Source organism: Juglans regia, chromosome 5 (genome assembly GCF_001411555.2).
Source record: "Juglans regia cultivar Chandler chromosome 5, Walnut 2.0, whole genome shotgun sequence".
Lineage (NCBI taxonomy): Eukaryota > Viridiplantae > Streptophyta > Magnoliopsida > Fagales > Juglandaceae > Juglans > Juglans regia.
The window spans coordinates 283,841-298,077 of record NC_049905.1 but is presented as its reverse complement, the minus strand read 5'-3'; the positions used below and the strand labels follow the sequence as shown (position 1 = coordinate 298,077).

At 36.0% G+C, this 14,237-nt stretch overlaps 2 protein-coding genes across 6 annotated transcripts; both read left to right on the top strand.

Moving 5' to 3' along the window:
• Positions 1–357: 357 nt before the first annotated feature.
• LOC108988195 (tRNA-dihydrouridine(20/20a) synthase) lies at positions 358–6,663 on the top strand. 5 transcript variants are annotated; one of them, XM_018961356.2, is made up of 13 exons: positions 360–515; positions 1,272–1,511; positions 1,598–1,724; positions 2,239–2,366; positions 2,450–2,519; positions 2,675–2,777; positions 3,760–3,877; positions 4,093–4,174; positions 4,820–4,881; positions 5,225–5,297; positions 5,394–5,474; positions 6,170–6,250; positions 6,369–6,663. In XM_018961356.2, exons 2-13 carry the CDS (start codon positions 1,312–1,314, stop codon positions 6,534–6,536), a joined length of 1,293 nt encoding a protein of 430 aa, XP_018816901.1. In that variant the 5' UTR covers positions 360–515; positions 1,272–1,311; the 3' UTR covers positions 6,537–6,663. The 5 variants fall into 5 exon arrangements, 4 of the variants coding, with proteins under 4 accessions (XP_018816901.1, XP_035546098.1, XP_018816909.1 ...); XM_018961364.2 differs by having other exon boundaries at positions 361–484; XM_035690205.1 differs by having other exon boundaries at positions 360–1,511.
• Positions 6,664–7,529: 866 nt separating this feature from the next.
• LOC108988187 lies at positions 7,530–13,189 on the top strand. The gene is made up of 3 exons (XM_018961343.2): positions 7,530–7,783; positions 9,390–9,745; positions 11,155–13,189. The coding sequence occupies exons 1-3, from the start codon at positions 7,591–7,593 to the stop codon at positions 13,027–13,029; spliced, it is 2,424 nt and encodes an 807-aa protein (XP_018816888.1). The 5' UTR covers positions 7,530–7,590; the 3' UTR covers positions 13,030–13,189.
• The last annotated feature ends 1,048 nt before the right edge of the window (positions 13,190–14,237 follow it).

Here is a 14,237-nt window from a genome sequence, read left to right as displayed (position 1 = left end):
GAGTTGAGATGAGTTGAGAGAAGTTGTGATTCCAAACGAAGCCTGAATGTATAATTTCTCCTTTTAATATGATAATCTAGCTCATATGCTATTCCCCCCCGGATGATAGATGTTTGACAAATTCACAATTGTATCATATTTGCTAAATTCATTTGGCTATATATGCATTAATCTTACGATTTATTCTTTATTATCTTATCTAAATAATATTTCCGAGGAACCAATTGAATGTAATTAATAATTGTAATAAATTTTCATATTTTACTATTGTTTTTCTTAAAAAAAAAAAAAAAATTGAAATCAAAACGACCTCGTATACTCGAGCATAGATGTCGACGATAAAGTAATATTTGCCGCGGGATGTAGAAACAAGAAAAAGTGAGAAACTACACGGTTCTCTGGATCCAGCTCTCTCCAACTATCTCGGGTGCAGTCCTGAAATTTCCCTACGGTTCTCACGGCGACTGTCTACGCACATACACCTGTATATTGTTTGTGGATCTGTGTGCGTCTATGTATGCAATCCCGCGCTGATCATCTGTTCGAGAAAATGCCTCTTTTTTGGTTTCATTCGTTCAATCATTTCTCCATTTCTTTGCTATGCAATCAAATGGAAAAAAACTGAATTTTGTTCTTTTTTTAGAGTCCTTCAATGGGTTTGCTCCACATGCATTTCATGTTCATTTGATGCTTCTCGTTCTCTCTTTCTTTTTCTTTATTTGTTGTGCGTGCTTTCACTCTATTGGATGGAATTTATCCCTTTTGTGAATGCTCTGGAAAGTCTCTTCTTTAGCCTTGGATTATTGGGTCTAGAAGTAGCATCTACGATGAGTAATCTTAGTAGAGCTGCGCTTTGTAGGTAATTCTAGAGAAGCTTCGATTGACTAGTAAGTTATAACGCATATTTGACTACCATTTTTTCTGGGTCGTTACATTTGGCTTGCAAGACTTGCACAGATTTAACCAGCCTAATTAGATTGCCGACTCCTTTTTGGTTTTCTCGAAGATTTTTTTTCTCGAATATGGCAGTACGAAACTCCAACCTATGTAGTATTCTTTTATTAATTTACATAAAGCTGACCTTTTTTTTTCCCAAAGGTAAACTTGGAATTTTTGCGTTGCACTGTTGCTAGTATATGAACTTTATTTTCCTTTACTGTGTATAATCTTCTAGGAGTTTATGGATACGCTGTGAATACTTTTTGCTGACTCACTAAAACTATTTTGTTTGTCTGTTTTTTCACATGTATTTGGCTATATTCAATGGATAGGTACTCAATGGAGCAGGCTATATTGTCTGATTAGAGGGGAATGAACTTTTCAGGATGCTCTCTGACAGCTTCATTCACTCCTATTCATTCATATCTCCTAAAAACCAATTGCAGATTGCCATTCGCTATATTCCATAGGAATTTGACCAAATCAAAGAGCCTGTCTGCTTATACTCAAAAAGATCAACTATTTGTGAATGCTGTGATGGTTGCAGGGCGCTATCCCCCTCCCTTGTTTAGGTGGCTATTCATATCTTTCAATTTTGTATGCTCAAAAGTAAGTGTATTGATTCTACGAACCTTATTTTGTATTGGGTTTTGATCAGTGTTGCTCCGATGATGGAGTGGACGGACAATCATTATAGGACTCTTGCCCGTCTCATCTCGAAACATGCATGGCTCTACACAGAGATGCTTGCAGCTGAAACAATTGTTTACCAGAAGGATAATCTTGTAAGTTAGTAAAAGAATTTCCTTTTGAAGGAGATTGAAGAAGTATTAACAGTATTGTGAGCAACTGAAGTATTTAGTACATGAAAAATGACGTAACCTTGTAGGATGGAACATGCAAAATTGTGAGCATGATTCATTAACATCACAAGATTTTTGGTGTTATGTTGCATATTGGATGAATCCAACTCCAGGCTTCTCTTCTCCTAGGAATCCTGACTTGGTATGCAAGCTCAAAAATGATGGACCTTTGGTCCATGATTAAGATGGAGCAGTACAACTAATTGTTTGGCTTTCAAGCAACAATTTTTTTAACCCATTTTGAAGCTTGTTTCTTACCTCATTTTAATTTTGTTATATCCTGATGTGGTAGACGCTTGAATGGTTATGAAATTTCAATTTCCAGTTTCACTGCCATTAACATTGTGTTATGCCCTCATTTCCTCAAATTTTGGTGTATCAGATGCTTTGCTGTCCCCATACTTCTCACTCTTATGTTTATATTTCTCTTGCTCAGGACAGATTCTTGGAATATTCTCCAGAACAACATCCCATCGTGCTTCAGATTGGTGGGAATAATTTGGAAAACCTGGCAAAAGCGACCAAACTTGCTAATCCGTACCACTATGATGAAATCAATTTCAAGTTTGTACAATTTATTGTGCCATCTCTTTAAGTTTCTTTTTTCCTATTTGAACACTAGACTGAGCCATTTTAGTGTTTACCAGTTGCGGATGTCCTAGTCCAAAAGTAGCTGGACATGGATGCTTTGGTGTTCGTCTTATGCTTGATCCAAAGGTTTGATAACTATGCTGATTAATTTGATTACTGCAACATGCTGGTGCATAAACGGCTATGCTTACCAATAAAAAAAAAATGTTTACTGCAATGTCTGGATAGTAACTTTCTTTCTCAATATGCTCTGATATGGCAATTGGTGTTTACAAGGATAGTTTGTTGGGGAAGCCATGTCAGTGATTGCTGCCAATACAGATGCTCCTGTTTCTGTTAAATGTCGAATTGGTGTCGATAATCATGATTCGTATAATGAGCTCTGTAAGGTCCACTCATCAACATTTTTTTGTCTGTTCCAGTTCAAGGCAAACAATTTAAGTTAAATTTTCTTTGGTACCTTTTTTTCTCTTAGTCTTCAAATTTAGAACGAACTGCTGGAGGAGAAGAAACTAGAACCAAATTGTGCTTTCATCCGAAAATACTCTGCAACCATCGATTCTCTATGGTTGCATTTGAATGTCTTGCCAATATATGGGCTTTCAACTTAGAAATTCTCATACGTGCATACATGCATGCATATATAGCTTTCTCTGGACAGCTTTGGACAGTTTGCTAGACTTTAGACTTTAACACTCTCTTCCTCTAAACAGCTTTGATAGACTTTAACGGGCATAGCTTTCATGATTTTGTTGTTTCTTTTTCTTCTTCTAGATAGGCGTATATCTTGTATACTTCATGTGTACCTGGATTGTGCCTTTAAATGAATTCTTATCGCTTATAAAAAAAAATATATAAGTTTGTCTTATAAAATTTGATTTCTTACAGTAACATAGGGTTGCTGACCCAAAATTTTGTGGTTACTGTAGCACGCGTACATTTGATTGTAACGGGCATTAGGTTATATGGGATCTAATTCAATAATGGTACCGTAAATTTTTTTTTTTTTTTTTTTTATCAGTAAAAGATAATAATGGTACCGTAAATAATGCACACAAAGTTCTTTTTTTATGGATTTCGTTCTTGTGAGAGCAGTTTATGTAGATAATAAGCTTAACCGTGGCTTAATCAGCTTAACCGTGGCTTCAATTTCTGCCAAATGCAATATTTCTATGCCTTTCCATGTCTTTTAGTGACGCATACTGTGTTACATGATTCCTCTCCTGGAGCTGGCTATGTTTTTTTGCTGTTGAGCCAAGAATCAATATTCTAGAACTATGATTAGGTTATATGCCAAGGTTGCTAGGGTTGCATCCTCATATTTTTGTGTTTGTTGTTGTTGTTGTTGTTCTTTTCATCATTTCAGGCGATTTTATCTATAAGGTTTCTTCTCTATCACCAACTAGGCATTTCATAATACACTCGAGGAAGGCCCTCCTCAATGGCATCAGCCCAGCTGAAAATCGAAGTATTCCTCCCTTAAAGTATGTACTTGATTATTCTACTCTTACTAAAACTAATTACCACAATTACCACTCTTGAGTACTTGGAATGCGCTTGTTGAGGTTTTTAATGAATATTTTATTATTTATCAAGACATGAGCATCAGAATCCTACACTGCTACTCAGGATATGTCAATTGCAGATATGCACTGTTATTAATTGATATGTACACTTTCCAATATATTTAATTACGCAGATACGAATACTTTTATGGTCTCCAGCGTGACTTTCCTGACTTGAGATTTACAATCAATGGAGGCATAACTTGTGTTGACGAGGTGAGACAATTATCTACTTTTTTCTCTGTCAGTATATGCCTGGATGTCAAGAATTGTATCTATAAAGCAAACATGCACACACATCATAGATTCATACATACGGCATATGTAGGGGTCGAGATACATCTAAATGCTGGAATAACTGAAGAAGACAATGGCAGCTTGCTATTAAGAGTGTTCATTGTATTTGTGGTAGAATGTATGAACTTGGATTGGCCCGTTTGCATGGCTTTACTACAACAAACCTCTAATCTCTCCCTCAAGGCACTATTGTGATTCCCATGCCTCCTAATGAAAATTGAGATCCTTTATGAAGTCACTACTTTTTGCTTATAATCATCCGGTGTAAATTAATTTTGTTTGCTTTTTTTTTTTTCATTTTATAACTATCTGGTGTAAATATTTGTTATTTTGTGCTTATATATATATATATATATATAAATGGTTGCTGCTTTTATATTTGGTCCTAGCTTTTTATTTTGCTTTTCTTTTCTGTTTATGTATTGGTTCTAGCTTTTGATATGGTTTGTTAGTTCTGAGTTATGTTCACGCAATTTTCTTTAAATGAATTTGCTATCTTGTAATTTATTGGTGAATTCTCTGATACTTCCACTTTTACCTATTTCATGGTCATTTAAATCATAGGCCAATGCGGCTCTAAGGGCAGGAGCTCATGGTGTGATGATTGGACGTGCCGCATACAACAAGTATATGTTATACATATTTTGAGAATTTTCTTGGCTGGTCATTGATAGAAAGTTTTAAAAGTTGGTTTCATTTATGTGATTTCTAGCTTGTGCAGTTTTAAACAGTAACCGTAAGTATGGTAATTCTAGTTCAATTGTGACAGCTATAATTAGTGCAATTAACATAGAGTATACAAATGCACCCTCACACAATGCAAATAGGAGTGGGAAAGGAAAAATTGGGTGAATTCCCTAGCTTTCTTGAGTTTTTAGAGTTAAACAAGATACTTTACACACACACACAATACTTTCCGCTGTTGATACCAAGTAGTTGACGAAATACCACTTGCCATTTTTAATACAGCCCTTGGCATACCTTGGGACATGTTGATTCAGCAATTTATGGTTCACCAAGCAGCGGCCTTACACGTCGTCAGGTTCATTAACAGATTCAGCTCTCAAATGAATGCATACACACATTTTCTCTGATCAATTTACTTGACTTACAGTTTTTACTTTCTTTGTCATTCTAGATTTTAGAGAAGTATCAAGTGTATGGAGATTCCGTTTTGGGAAAATATGGGCCAAGACCACGTGTCCGGGATGTGGTGATGGTGCGAATACTTTAACTGATTATTGTTTTGCTTTTTATTCTGTTTCTTCACTAAATTTATTATTATTATTTTTTTTTTGCATGGTAAGATTTACTATATAGCCATACTTCTTGTAGACATGGATGATTGAACAATAAAACAGAATTATCCCTGCATTATGTACTGTTCTTTTGCATTAGGCTACCTTGGCTATCAAGCTGATTTGATCCCAATATGGTATTAAAATTTAGGCTATGTCGCATTGGGTCCTTTAGTATATGGGAACATATGTTGCCCAGAGATGATGCCATTTTGTGAAATTTGGCATTCCACGTGCCAAAGAGGAGATGTAGATGTTTGGGTCACAGATCTTCGATGTTGCTGCTATGCTACTTATAAAAATAAAAAATAAAAAATAAAAAGATGTTGCTGCTATGCTGGCCCAGTTTAACTGCCTCGTTGCTTACTACCCGTTGGCTTATAGTGTCCTACTTTGGAAATGAATATCGAAGTGGTGGATATACTTAGAAGTGCAAAAGTAAATATTGTATTAGAATCCCTAGTATCTGATTGCTGCATATAGACTATCTGGGACACACCTGTTTTTTCCCTGAAGTCAGTTTACTTCCCCTCCCACCCCCCCGCGGGTCTCCTTTTCTCACTTGCTTATGCTTACAATAGTCCTAATATTTTCTGACGTGTCTTCTGTGTTGCAGCCTCTCATTAACTTTTTCCATTCAGAGCCTGGGAATAGTCTGTGGAAGCGCAAAGCAGATGCCGCTTTCCAGCATTGCACGGTGAGAGTTGTTTTGTTGTTGTTGTTGTCGTCGTCGTCGTCGTCGTCATCCTCATCGTCATCAATTGTCGCATTTTTTGCTTGAAGAAGATTCTGACACAAATGTGAAAACCTTGTAGACGATTAAATCATTTTTGGAGGAAACCCTGGTGGCAATTCCGGACCGTGTGTTGGATTCAAGTGTTGCAAAGGCAGCAGCTGGTCGTGATGATCTATTTGCAGATATACATAGTATGTTACCCCCTCCATATAATGTTAGAGAACAGGAGGTGGTACTCTATGCGTAGTTTGTGAATCTTTTTGAACGTGAACTGATTGGTCTCATGTAACATTATGCGTTAAATTCATTTGTGGTGAATAAATCTTGAGGTGATTGATTACACACAATAATATAAACATTATTAACAATCAAAATGAATTATATCAATCGCACGTAGCGAGTGGAAACACTGACTGTTTATCATTGTCCTCCTCGATATCTGGCTGCAACTATCGGAGGTCTCTCAAGGCCACGCATGAATTCCTCCCACCGGAATATAATTATTCTCATCAGTCACTATTTATTATTTACACTTTATGAAAAATACTTTACACTATTATGAAAAATAAAAATAAAAAATTATTAAGTGTAGAGTATACTGGCGAATAGTAGTTGATGTCTTGTAAAATTTATGTTACAATTTGTCATCAATCTTTGAATAAAATATATTTTTATGTGTAAAGATTGGGGGTGGGGCGGCATGAGGTCATGTGTTGAAATCTTTATGCTACCATGTTTTTTTAGACATAACTTGGCAAAAAAAAAAAAAAAAAATCTAAAAATTTAGTGGTTAGGCCACTTGCTTTTAGAATTAGATCACATGTAATAAAAAAATATATATATATTTCAAAAAACAATCACAATAGAAATTATTTCATCAAAGATCAAAACAAAACCTCCACACTCCTCTTATGTATTCACTCTGTTTTGTTCAACAGTTAATCTATGAAACCTCCAGTAAAAATCCCTTTAACCTACAACATTCAATTTGCAGAGGGATTATATCTATTTCTTCAAATTTAAATTGCTTTAAAAATCTCTTATAAAAGCATTGAATATTTTACTTCCACTTGCACACATTAAAAATATCTATCTGAATAATCGAATTTGAACAAAAAAATAAATTAAAAATAAAATATAATTTAGTTATGCAATGCACTGTAAGTTGTAGTATTTTGTGGCGCTAACGCTTATTAATACGGGCCCAAAAGAAAAACAATAGTATTGGAAATACGCAAGAAGGAACCTTTATCTACTGTGAGAGAGTCAGAATCAGACAAACTCAAACGCACCCACCAGCTATGGAATCATGGAGCTCTTCAACCAACTGGACCGTCACCGGCGGCTCTCTCGCGAATTCCCTCGCTTTCGAGTCCTCTCTTTCCCCGATCGACGACGACGACGACCCAAAAATCACTTGCAATCCAACCGTCTTCAAATCCCCTCTTGTTCTGCGCCCTCCTTCGCCGGATTCCGGCCCTTGCGAGATCACAAGTTAGTGCTGCTAATTTCAGTTTTCTACTCCTTTCTTTTGCTTCTATTGGAATATTTTGTCTGATAACTTCTCCCGAGGAAAAATCAGTTGGCTTTCGTTGTTTCGGTTTATATGAGCTATGAGAGCTTTTTCCGGTTAAAATAATTCGCCAACTGTTTCCTGTATTATTTTGTTTTTTATTTTCAAATGAATCCGGATGGAATTCGTGAATTCATGTTTGCAAAAAGGTTCGGTTTTATCCCTCTGTTTGAGCCAACTTTTTTTTTGTAAGAAAAAAAAAATCCGGTTTTCTTTTCCCAAGTTTCAGGAAATTTGTAGAGCATAGATTTTTCTTTTTTTCTTTTTTATCTGGTTTTAGAAAAAAGTATGAAAATGTCGCTTAGCTCAGTACAGGATTACGCGTAAGAGAGGGTTGTTTGAACAATAGTTGAGATTACTTCTTGGTACACTATATCGCATAGTTAATGTGTGGTTTTATTTTCTTCACGGATGAGCACCGTTTTGTAAGTGATAGAATACATAGACAGGGGCTGTTTCTTTGAGGACAAGAATTAGGCAAAGTTGGGTGTTAGTGATGACTCGTTGATTATTTGAACAAATTTATAGAATATAACTTCTTGGTACACTATATCGCATAGTTAATGTGTGGTTTTATTTTCTTCACGCATGAGCACCGTTTTGTAAGTGATAGAATACATAGACAGGGGCTGTTTCTTTGAGGAAAAAAATTAGGCAAAGTTGGGTGTTAGTGATGACTTGTTGATTATTTGAACAAATTTATAGAATATAATAAAGGTGAAGAATTGTTTGTAATGGCCTAAACAAAAGTAGTAAGGATTGTCAAAGTTGCGGATTTGTGAGCAGAACTCTGATTTACCAATTGTGAAGAACTAATCAGGAGATATTATTGCATTGAACTGGAGGAATTAACTCAGTTTCATATTTTTACTTATAAAAAAAATTAACTCAGTTTCAACAGTGTATGAGTAGTGATAAGCATTAAGTTCGTTTTGTTTCAAATATGAGCACTTTTGTATTCTCTGCATTGTGATTTGCGGTGTGACACCCATGAAGTTCTTGGCATGCTCAAAAGGAGTTGAGAGGGCTGCCACCACCACCAACTCATTGATGGTTTTGTAGTTTCTGAGTCTTCTGGTAGAAATTATATTTTATGCTTTGTGCGTTCGAAAGGATTTGTGGAATCCTATTGATGTTTGTTATGTTTTAATATCCATGTGAATGATCAGGCCCAACCCAGCTGTGCCCAAACTCGAATTTGCTTCCTATCATGAATTGTGAAACTCCAGCTTGTTTACTCATGTGATGTCAGTATTGGTATTTTACATCCACTGTTTCTCCTTGCTTCTTAGGAAGAAGACATGTAGAAGCCCACTACACTTGCTATAAATATGGTCATCATCTGTTCCTATTATATTGAAATTTCTTTCTGATATGATGTTTATGGATTAAGGCCATCGATTAAGTAGCTCTTGAATTTACGCATAATTTTCCAAAAACCTTATTTATTTTCTTCGAGTGAAAGTAGATGAGATAATTGTTGGAACCTCCCACATTATCCTTGTAAATGATAAGCTTCTGTTGCAGTTGATTTGATGCAAAAGCATGAGGTGAGGCAGGTTTATGTTCGAAGTACTGCTCGAGTCTATGAGATGTACTATCATTCTGGTCTACAGTGCGGCAATGAGTATCTCTGTACTGTTCGCTGTGGCATTGCTGCTAGAGATGAAGAAGTGCTCACAGCTGAAGTTGAAGAAGTTATTTCTCCCAATCTAGATGGGACTAATAAAGGCCTGGGTGAAGCAGATGTGAAAAGTGGGCGTAATTTGACTGGTGGTGAAGATGACTGGGTTGAAGTGAGAGTCCCTGATACTCCCATGGCTGAGAAGAAAAACTCATCTTTGACATCAGAGGCTGATAGCGTTGCAGGCAGAAACAAGCAGGTATATTTTGGCTATCTATGTACTTATTGAAGCAAAGCTCTTTTTGTCCCCATTTCCTGTTCTTAAATGGTGGGTATAATATTTTGATGTATATCACTTGGCGGCATGTATAGAGGCTTCCATCCCTTCCCAAGAAACACAAAGGGAAAAAAATAAGAAAAGGAAAAGAAGGAATGATCTAGCCATTGATTGGGCCAAGTAGATTATGAGTGCAAATGATTAAAGTATCAACGAACGAGGGCATTCTTTCGATAAATTTATTTTTGGGTGAACTACTTCAACCTCCCTTGCATTTTGACAAATAACATAGACACTTCCCTTCTCTGAGAAAATTACTTGGGCGTCCCTCAAGTGCCACGGAAGGCATACATTGAGGTCCATTCTGTCAATTTACCATCATAGAATGAGTCAGGAATTATCATAAGTATTTTTTCCAGTTCCAATACATACAGAAGTTTGAGTTTACGGAGCCCTCCTTTCTTGTGATATGAACACAGCCTTAATGTGTTTCTTCTTAAAGGGGGGACTCAGTTGACCACTATCTACTACCACCCATGGGTAAAGGCCACCGGTTTTGATAAATATAGCCACCATTCTCTCAAGCCAAAGTTCCACTATCATCTCCAACCTCTGTTGCTCTTTGAGCAGACCCAATTGGCCATTGATCACGAGATCTTGGCATTTAAGGTTGCAGGCCAAGTTTTGACGTATGAGCTTTGCCTGTCTGCAACCAAAACATCTGTGCTCCTTAAACCTACTTCTAAAGGCCAATGCTTGTGATGGCAACAGAAGTCGATCTGGAATATTTTATGCATATTGCCAAGAGCGGTAGTCATTTTACTATATGGATTGAGATTAGCAGATGGAATATGGTTGGGGTTAAGATTTTGGATTGGTGATTGGAGATTTGGATTAGCAGATGGAATCTATCTGGATTTGGGATTCAGTGATGGTAGTTTGGGGTTTGGAAATTTAGGGCTGGTAGATGAAGGATATGAAATGTTAAGGTTAGAAAAAGAAGAGGGGGGAGGAGGATGAACAACATGAAGGTTTTAAATTCTAACCTTTTTAATTTTTAATGAAGCAAATCTCTAACATTTTATCAAAAAGAATGAAGGATAATCACCAGTCTCCATTTTCTGTTTATGTCGTCTTTTATCATGGATGGGAGTGTAATTTTATAAAATACAAGGGAGGTACATGTATTTGAAAACAATAGGGGAGGTTTAATCAATTTACCTTCATGTGTTGGGCTTACTTCTCCAAATCTAGTCGGGGATGCTACGATTTAATGCTCAGAATAAGGAATATCCAAGTTGTTTCAGTTATCATGACGTCCTATAGTTTTTTCCTATTTGCTTTTGGTTTTTCTTCCATGATCTTCCCCCCTTAACCTTAAAAATTTACAGGAGTTTTATGAGGCTACAGCAGAGATTACTGATGCAAGTCCTTGCTTATCCCTTACACTTCGTCTGCTCTCACTTCAGAGTAAAGATTGTGTTTATGTTGATGAAGTGTATGTGTTTGCTGATCCTGTTGCTTCAGCTGATTCTGAAGATCAGGAGGATCGGGTGGAAAACCCAGCTGGAAGTTCTCTTATGGCCATGCTTGTACCAACCCTTTTGCAGTTATCTAAGACAACTAAGCATAGTACTGGTACAATGGAAAAGCAGAAATTCCCTGACTATGGGTCAAGGTCAGCTGATCCGACAAACTTTGCAAGTAAAATTAAACAGCAGGAAGGAAAATCCAGTCTAACCGATCATCAAGAAGTGAAGTGCCAAGAGGTGAATGGTTCTAGTGCAGGTCGACATATGCTGAATCCTCCACAAGTTCCTGTTTCAGAAAACAAGCCTAATCATCCCTCACATTCTCATCTTGAAAGAGCCATGGACCAGCTTGTTTCTCGAGTAGGCAGAATAGAAGATCTTTGTTTGAGGTTTGAAGAAAACATGCTAAAGCCCATAAGCAGCATTGAGGTAAGACTCCAGAGGGTAGAGCAGCAACTTGAAGTACTGATGAAGAAATCACTTAATTCTGAGTTGCCATCTTGCTCAAGAATTTGTGCTCCTGATTTTTCATGCAATGAATCAGATTCCAACTCCTTCTATAATAGTGGAAGTGATTATCCTAATTGTGGATCATTTGAATCAGATAAGAAGGACTTTTGTCCAGATGTGACGCCCATCCCTCCTTATGAAGCATGTGATTCAGTGAATGCTGCTCAGTTGCTCCCAGGTCTTGTTGTCACTGCTCCTGAGTTTTCAAATTGTTATGATGTGGAAGAAAATTTTGCAACAGACCCACTGAAAAACTCTTTGAAGGATAGACCAAAGCAAGCCTTTTCAATTGATGATGCTTTAGCATCTGCACTTGCACGATTTGTATCTTCAACTTCAATCCCGCCTCCAACCTATACACAAACTCTTGCAGTTAAAGCCCCCGAGTTTTCAAATGAAGATGATGAAAGTGACAATAAGAAAGCTTCACCTGGAGTTCAGTGTGAAATAGATCATCCAGTTTCTTGCTATAGAACAGATGGGAAAGAGTGTACGAAATATTCAACTTCATCCAATACTTGTCTGGAGGGTGAAGGAAATGTAATAGGATCTCCTAATGATGACTGCCCTGAGGAGACGGCTGGGGGAGCTGACAAAGACTGCCGGCACTCCGAGGGAGGGGAAGGGGACTGTCAGGCCACAGGAATTGACCCTATAGTTGAACACGAAATAACAAGAACAGATTCCAATCAGATATCGAATGATAGTGTAAATTTAGAAGTGAGCAACGAGAAAAGCAATACCTCAGTTCCTAATAGCGAGAATGTCTCTGATACTACCCAAGAAGATGATGTTGCAAGCTCTGAATTGGCTGCTAAATCAGAAAACACAAAATGTGGATCTGAATTTCTGCAGAAAGTTCTTGACTTTTCATGTGCAGCTTCTGTAGTGGATTTCAAGATTCCAGTCCTGGATGTAAAATTTGCATCTCAGGAAAATTCCAATACCAAAGCTCCCCTTGAAGCCCTTTTGACTGACATGCAGGAATTAAACGTCGAAGTTCCTTGCATCAAGGATACGGATGATGACTCCCCAATTTCCGAGCAATGCAACTTAATTTCGCTGGAGGATGGTGAACTGTCATCTCATGCAGACAACAGCCATATTTCAGTGGATATGAACTACTGCGATGTAGTGGATGTGCCTTTGATCATTGAGGGTGAAAGCCTGCAGGACCATCGGACATTCTGCAGCCATGAAATCTTTGCAGAGAGTCTCATATGATAAAACATTTTTTTTTTTGTATAAACTTGGTTTAGGTAAGTAATAGATGTATGCTGGTCATCATTTTATTGTATAGCCTTTTCTGTTAACTTTTTTTACCCTTTTCTCATTTTGTTTTAACCATTTAAAAGTAACTTGAATGTCTAGTACATTTTGACCATGGAGAAACTGCTGTGAACTCGGAATGCTCCTAGAAAATTTTTCAATCATTAAAATATCCTCGGCAGGAGAATTGTAACATCTCCAGCCAAAAAAACTCTTATCCTATAAAGAATTTAACCTTACAATAGAAATGTCTCATGTCTTAACAGAACTTATCCTATTATCTTCAGAAGATAGTGTTGGAGGGACTACATACGTATTTGTACTGTTTTGATAATTCAGATTGTTTTATCTTCGTATATATCAGTGCATATATTAAATTATAGTAAATTTTCTTCAGAGAATGTTTTATAACCGATAAAAACCATGAAAAAATAAACTATTGAATTAAAAATAGTCATTAAAATTGTAGTAACTGGATATTAGAATTATCAAAACAACCTGAATCATGACTCTCTACCATGTCAATCATCTTGTGTAACACTTTTCTTATTGGATCATTCAATTGACAGACTACAAAAATTATATTAACAAATTTTAGAGCATTGGTATTGATTTCATCAAATTTATCTCTAAAATTGAATAAAAAATACATGTTTTTCATAAATCCAAAACCTTCATAGCCATAACCTCACGTTGGATTAACTATTGGATTAGTCAAAATAATAATATTATATTATTTTTTAATAATAATATTTTTAATTTATTTTTTTTTCATATTTTACAATTATATTAACTCTATGTTAATTAATAATTTAATTTGATACTTAAATTATTGTTTCCTAACTTAAATATATTTTAGCTCAAAAGTGAGAAATAATAATTTAAGTAAATAAAATAATAGTTATAGAGTGTGAACAGTTAGCCTTCAAATTTAGAGATGAACTTAAATATATTGTAGCTCAAAATTAAATATTTTAATATAAACTAAATCCAATGCAGTGATTTTAAATACAAATTCATCAAATTTTAAAGATAACACTCATTCAATTAACCCAATGCCAATACACTTAGTCCTGATAGGTTTTTTATCATTTTCATAATAATAATAACAATAATAAGAATAATAATAATGAAATTATTATTATTCTTATTATTGTTAATAT

What these genes read in the sequence shown, in the direction of transcription:
- LOC108988187 (XM_018961343.2), top strand. Translation starts at nt 7,591, where the DNA reads ATGGAATCATGGAGCTCTTCAACCAACTGGACCGTCACCGGCGGCTCT. An exon ending in CGGCCCTTGCGAGATCACAA is followed by an intron (nt 7,784 to 9,389) that starts GTTAGTGCTGCT and finishes CTTCTGTTGCAG; the next exon opens with TTGATTTGATGCAAAAGCAT. An exon ending in TTGCAGGCAGAAACAAGCAG is followed by an intron (nt 9,746 to 11,154) that starts GTATATTTTGGC and finishes AAAAATTTACAG; the next exon opens with GAGTTTTATGAGGCTACAGC.
- LOC108988195 (XM_018961356.2), top strand. Translation starts at nt 1,312, where the DNA reads ATGAACTTTTCAGGATGCTCTCTGACAGCTTCATTCACTCCTATTCAT. An exon ending in GTCTTATGCTTGATCCAAAG is followed by an intron (nt 2,520 to 2,674) that starts GTTTGATAACTA and finishes TTACAAGGATAG; the next exon opens with TTTGTTGGGGAAGCCATGTC. An exon ending in TGATTCGTATAATGAGCTCT is followed by an intron (nt 2,778 to 3,759) that starts GTAAGGTCCACT and finishes TCATCATTTCAG; the next exon opens with GCGATTTTATCTATAAGGTT.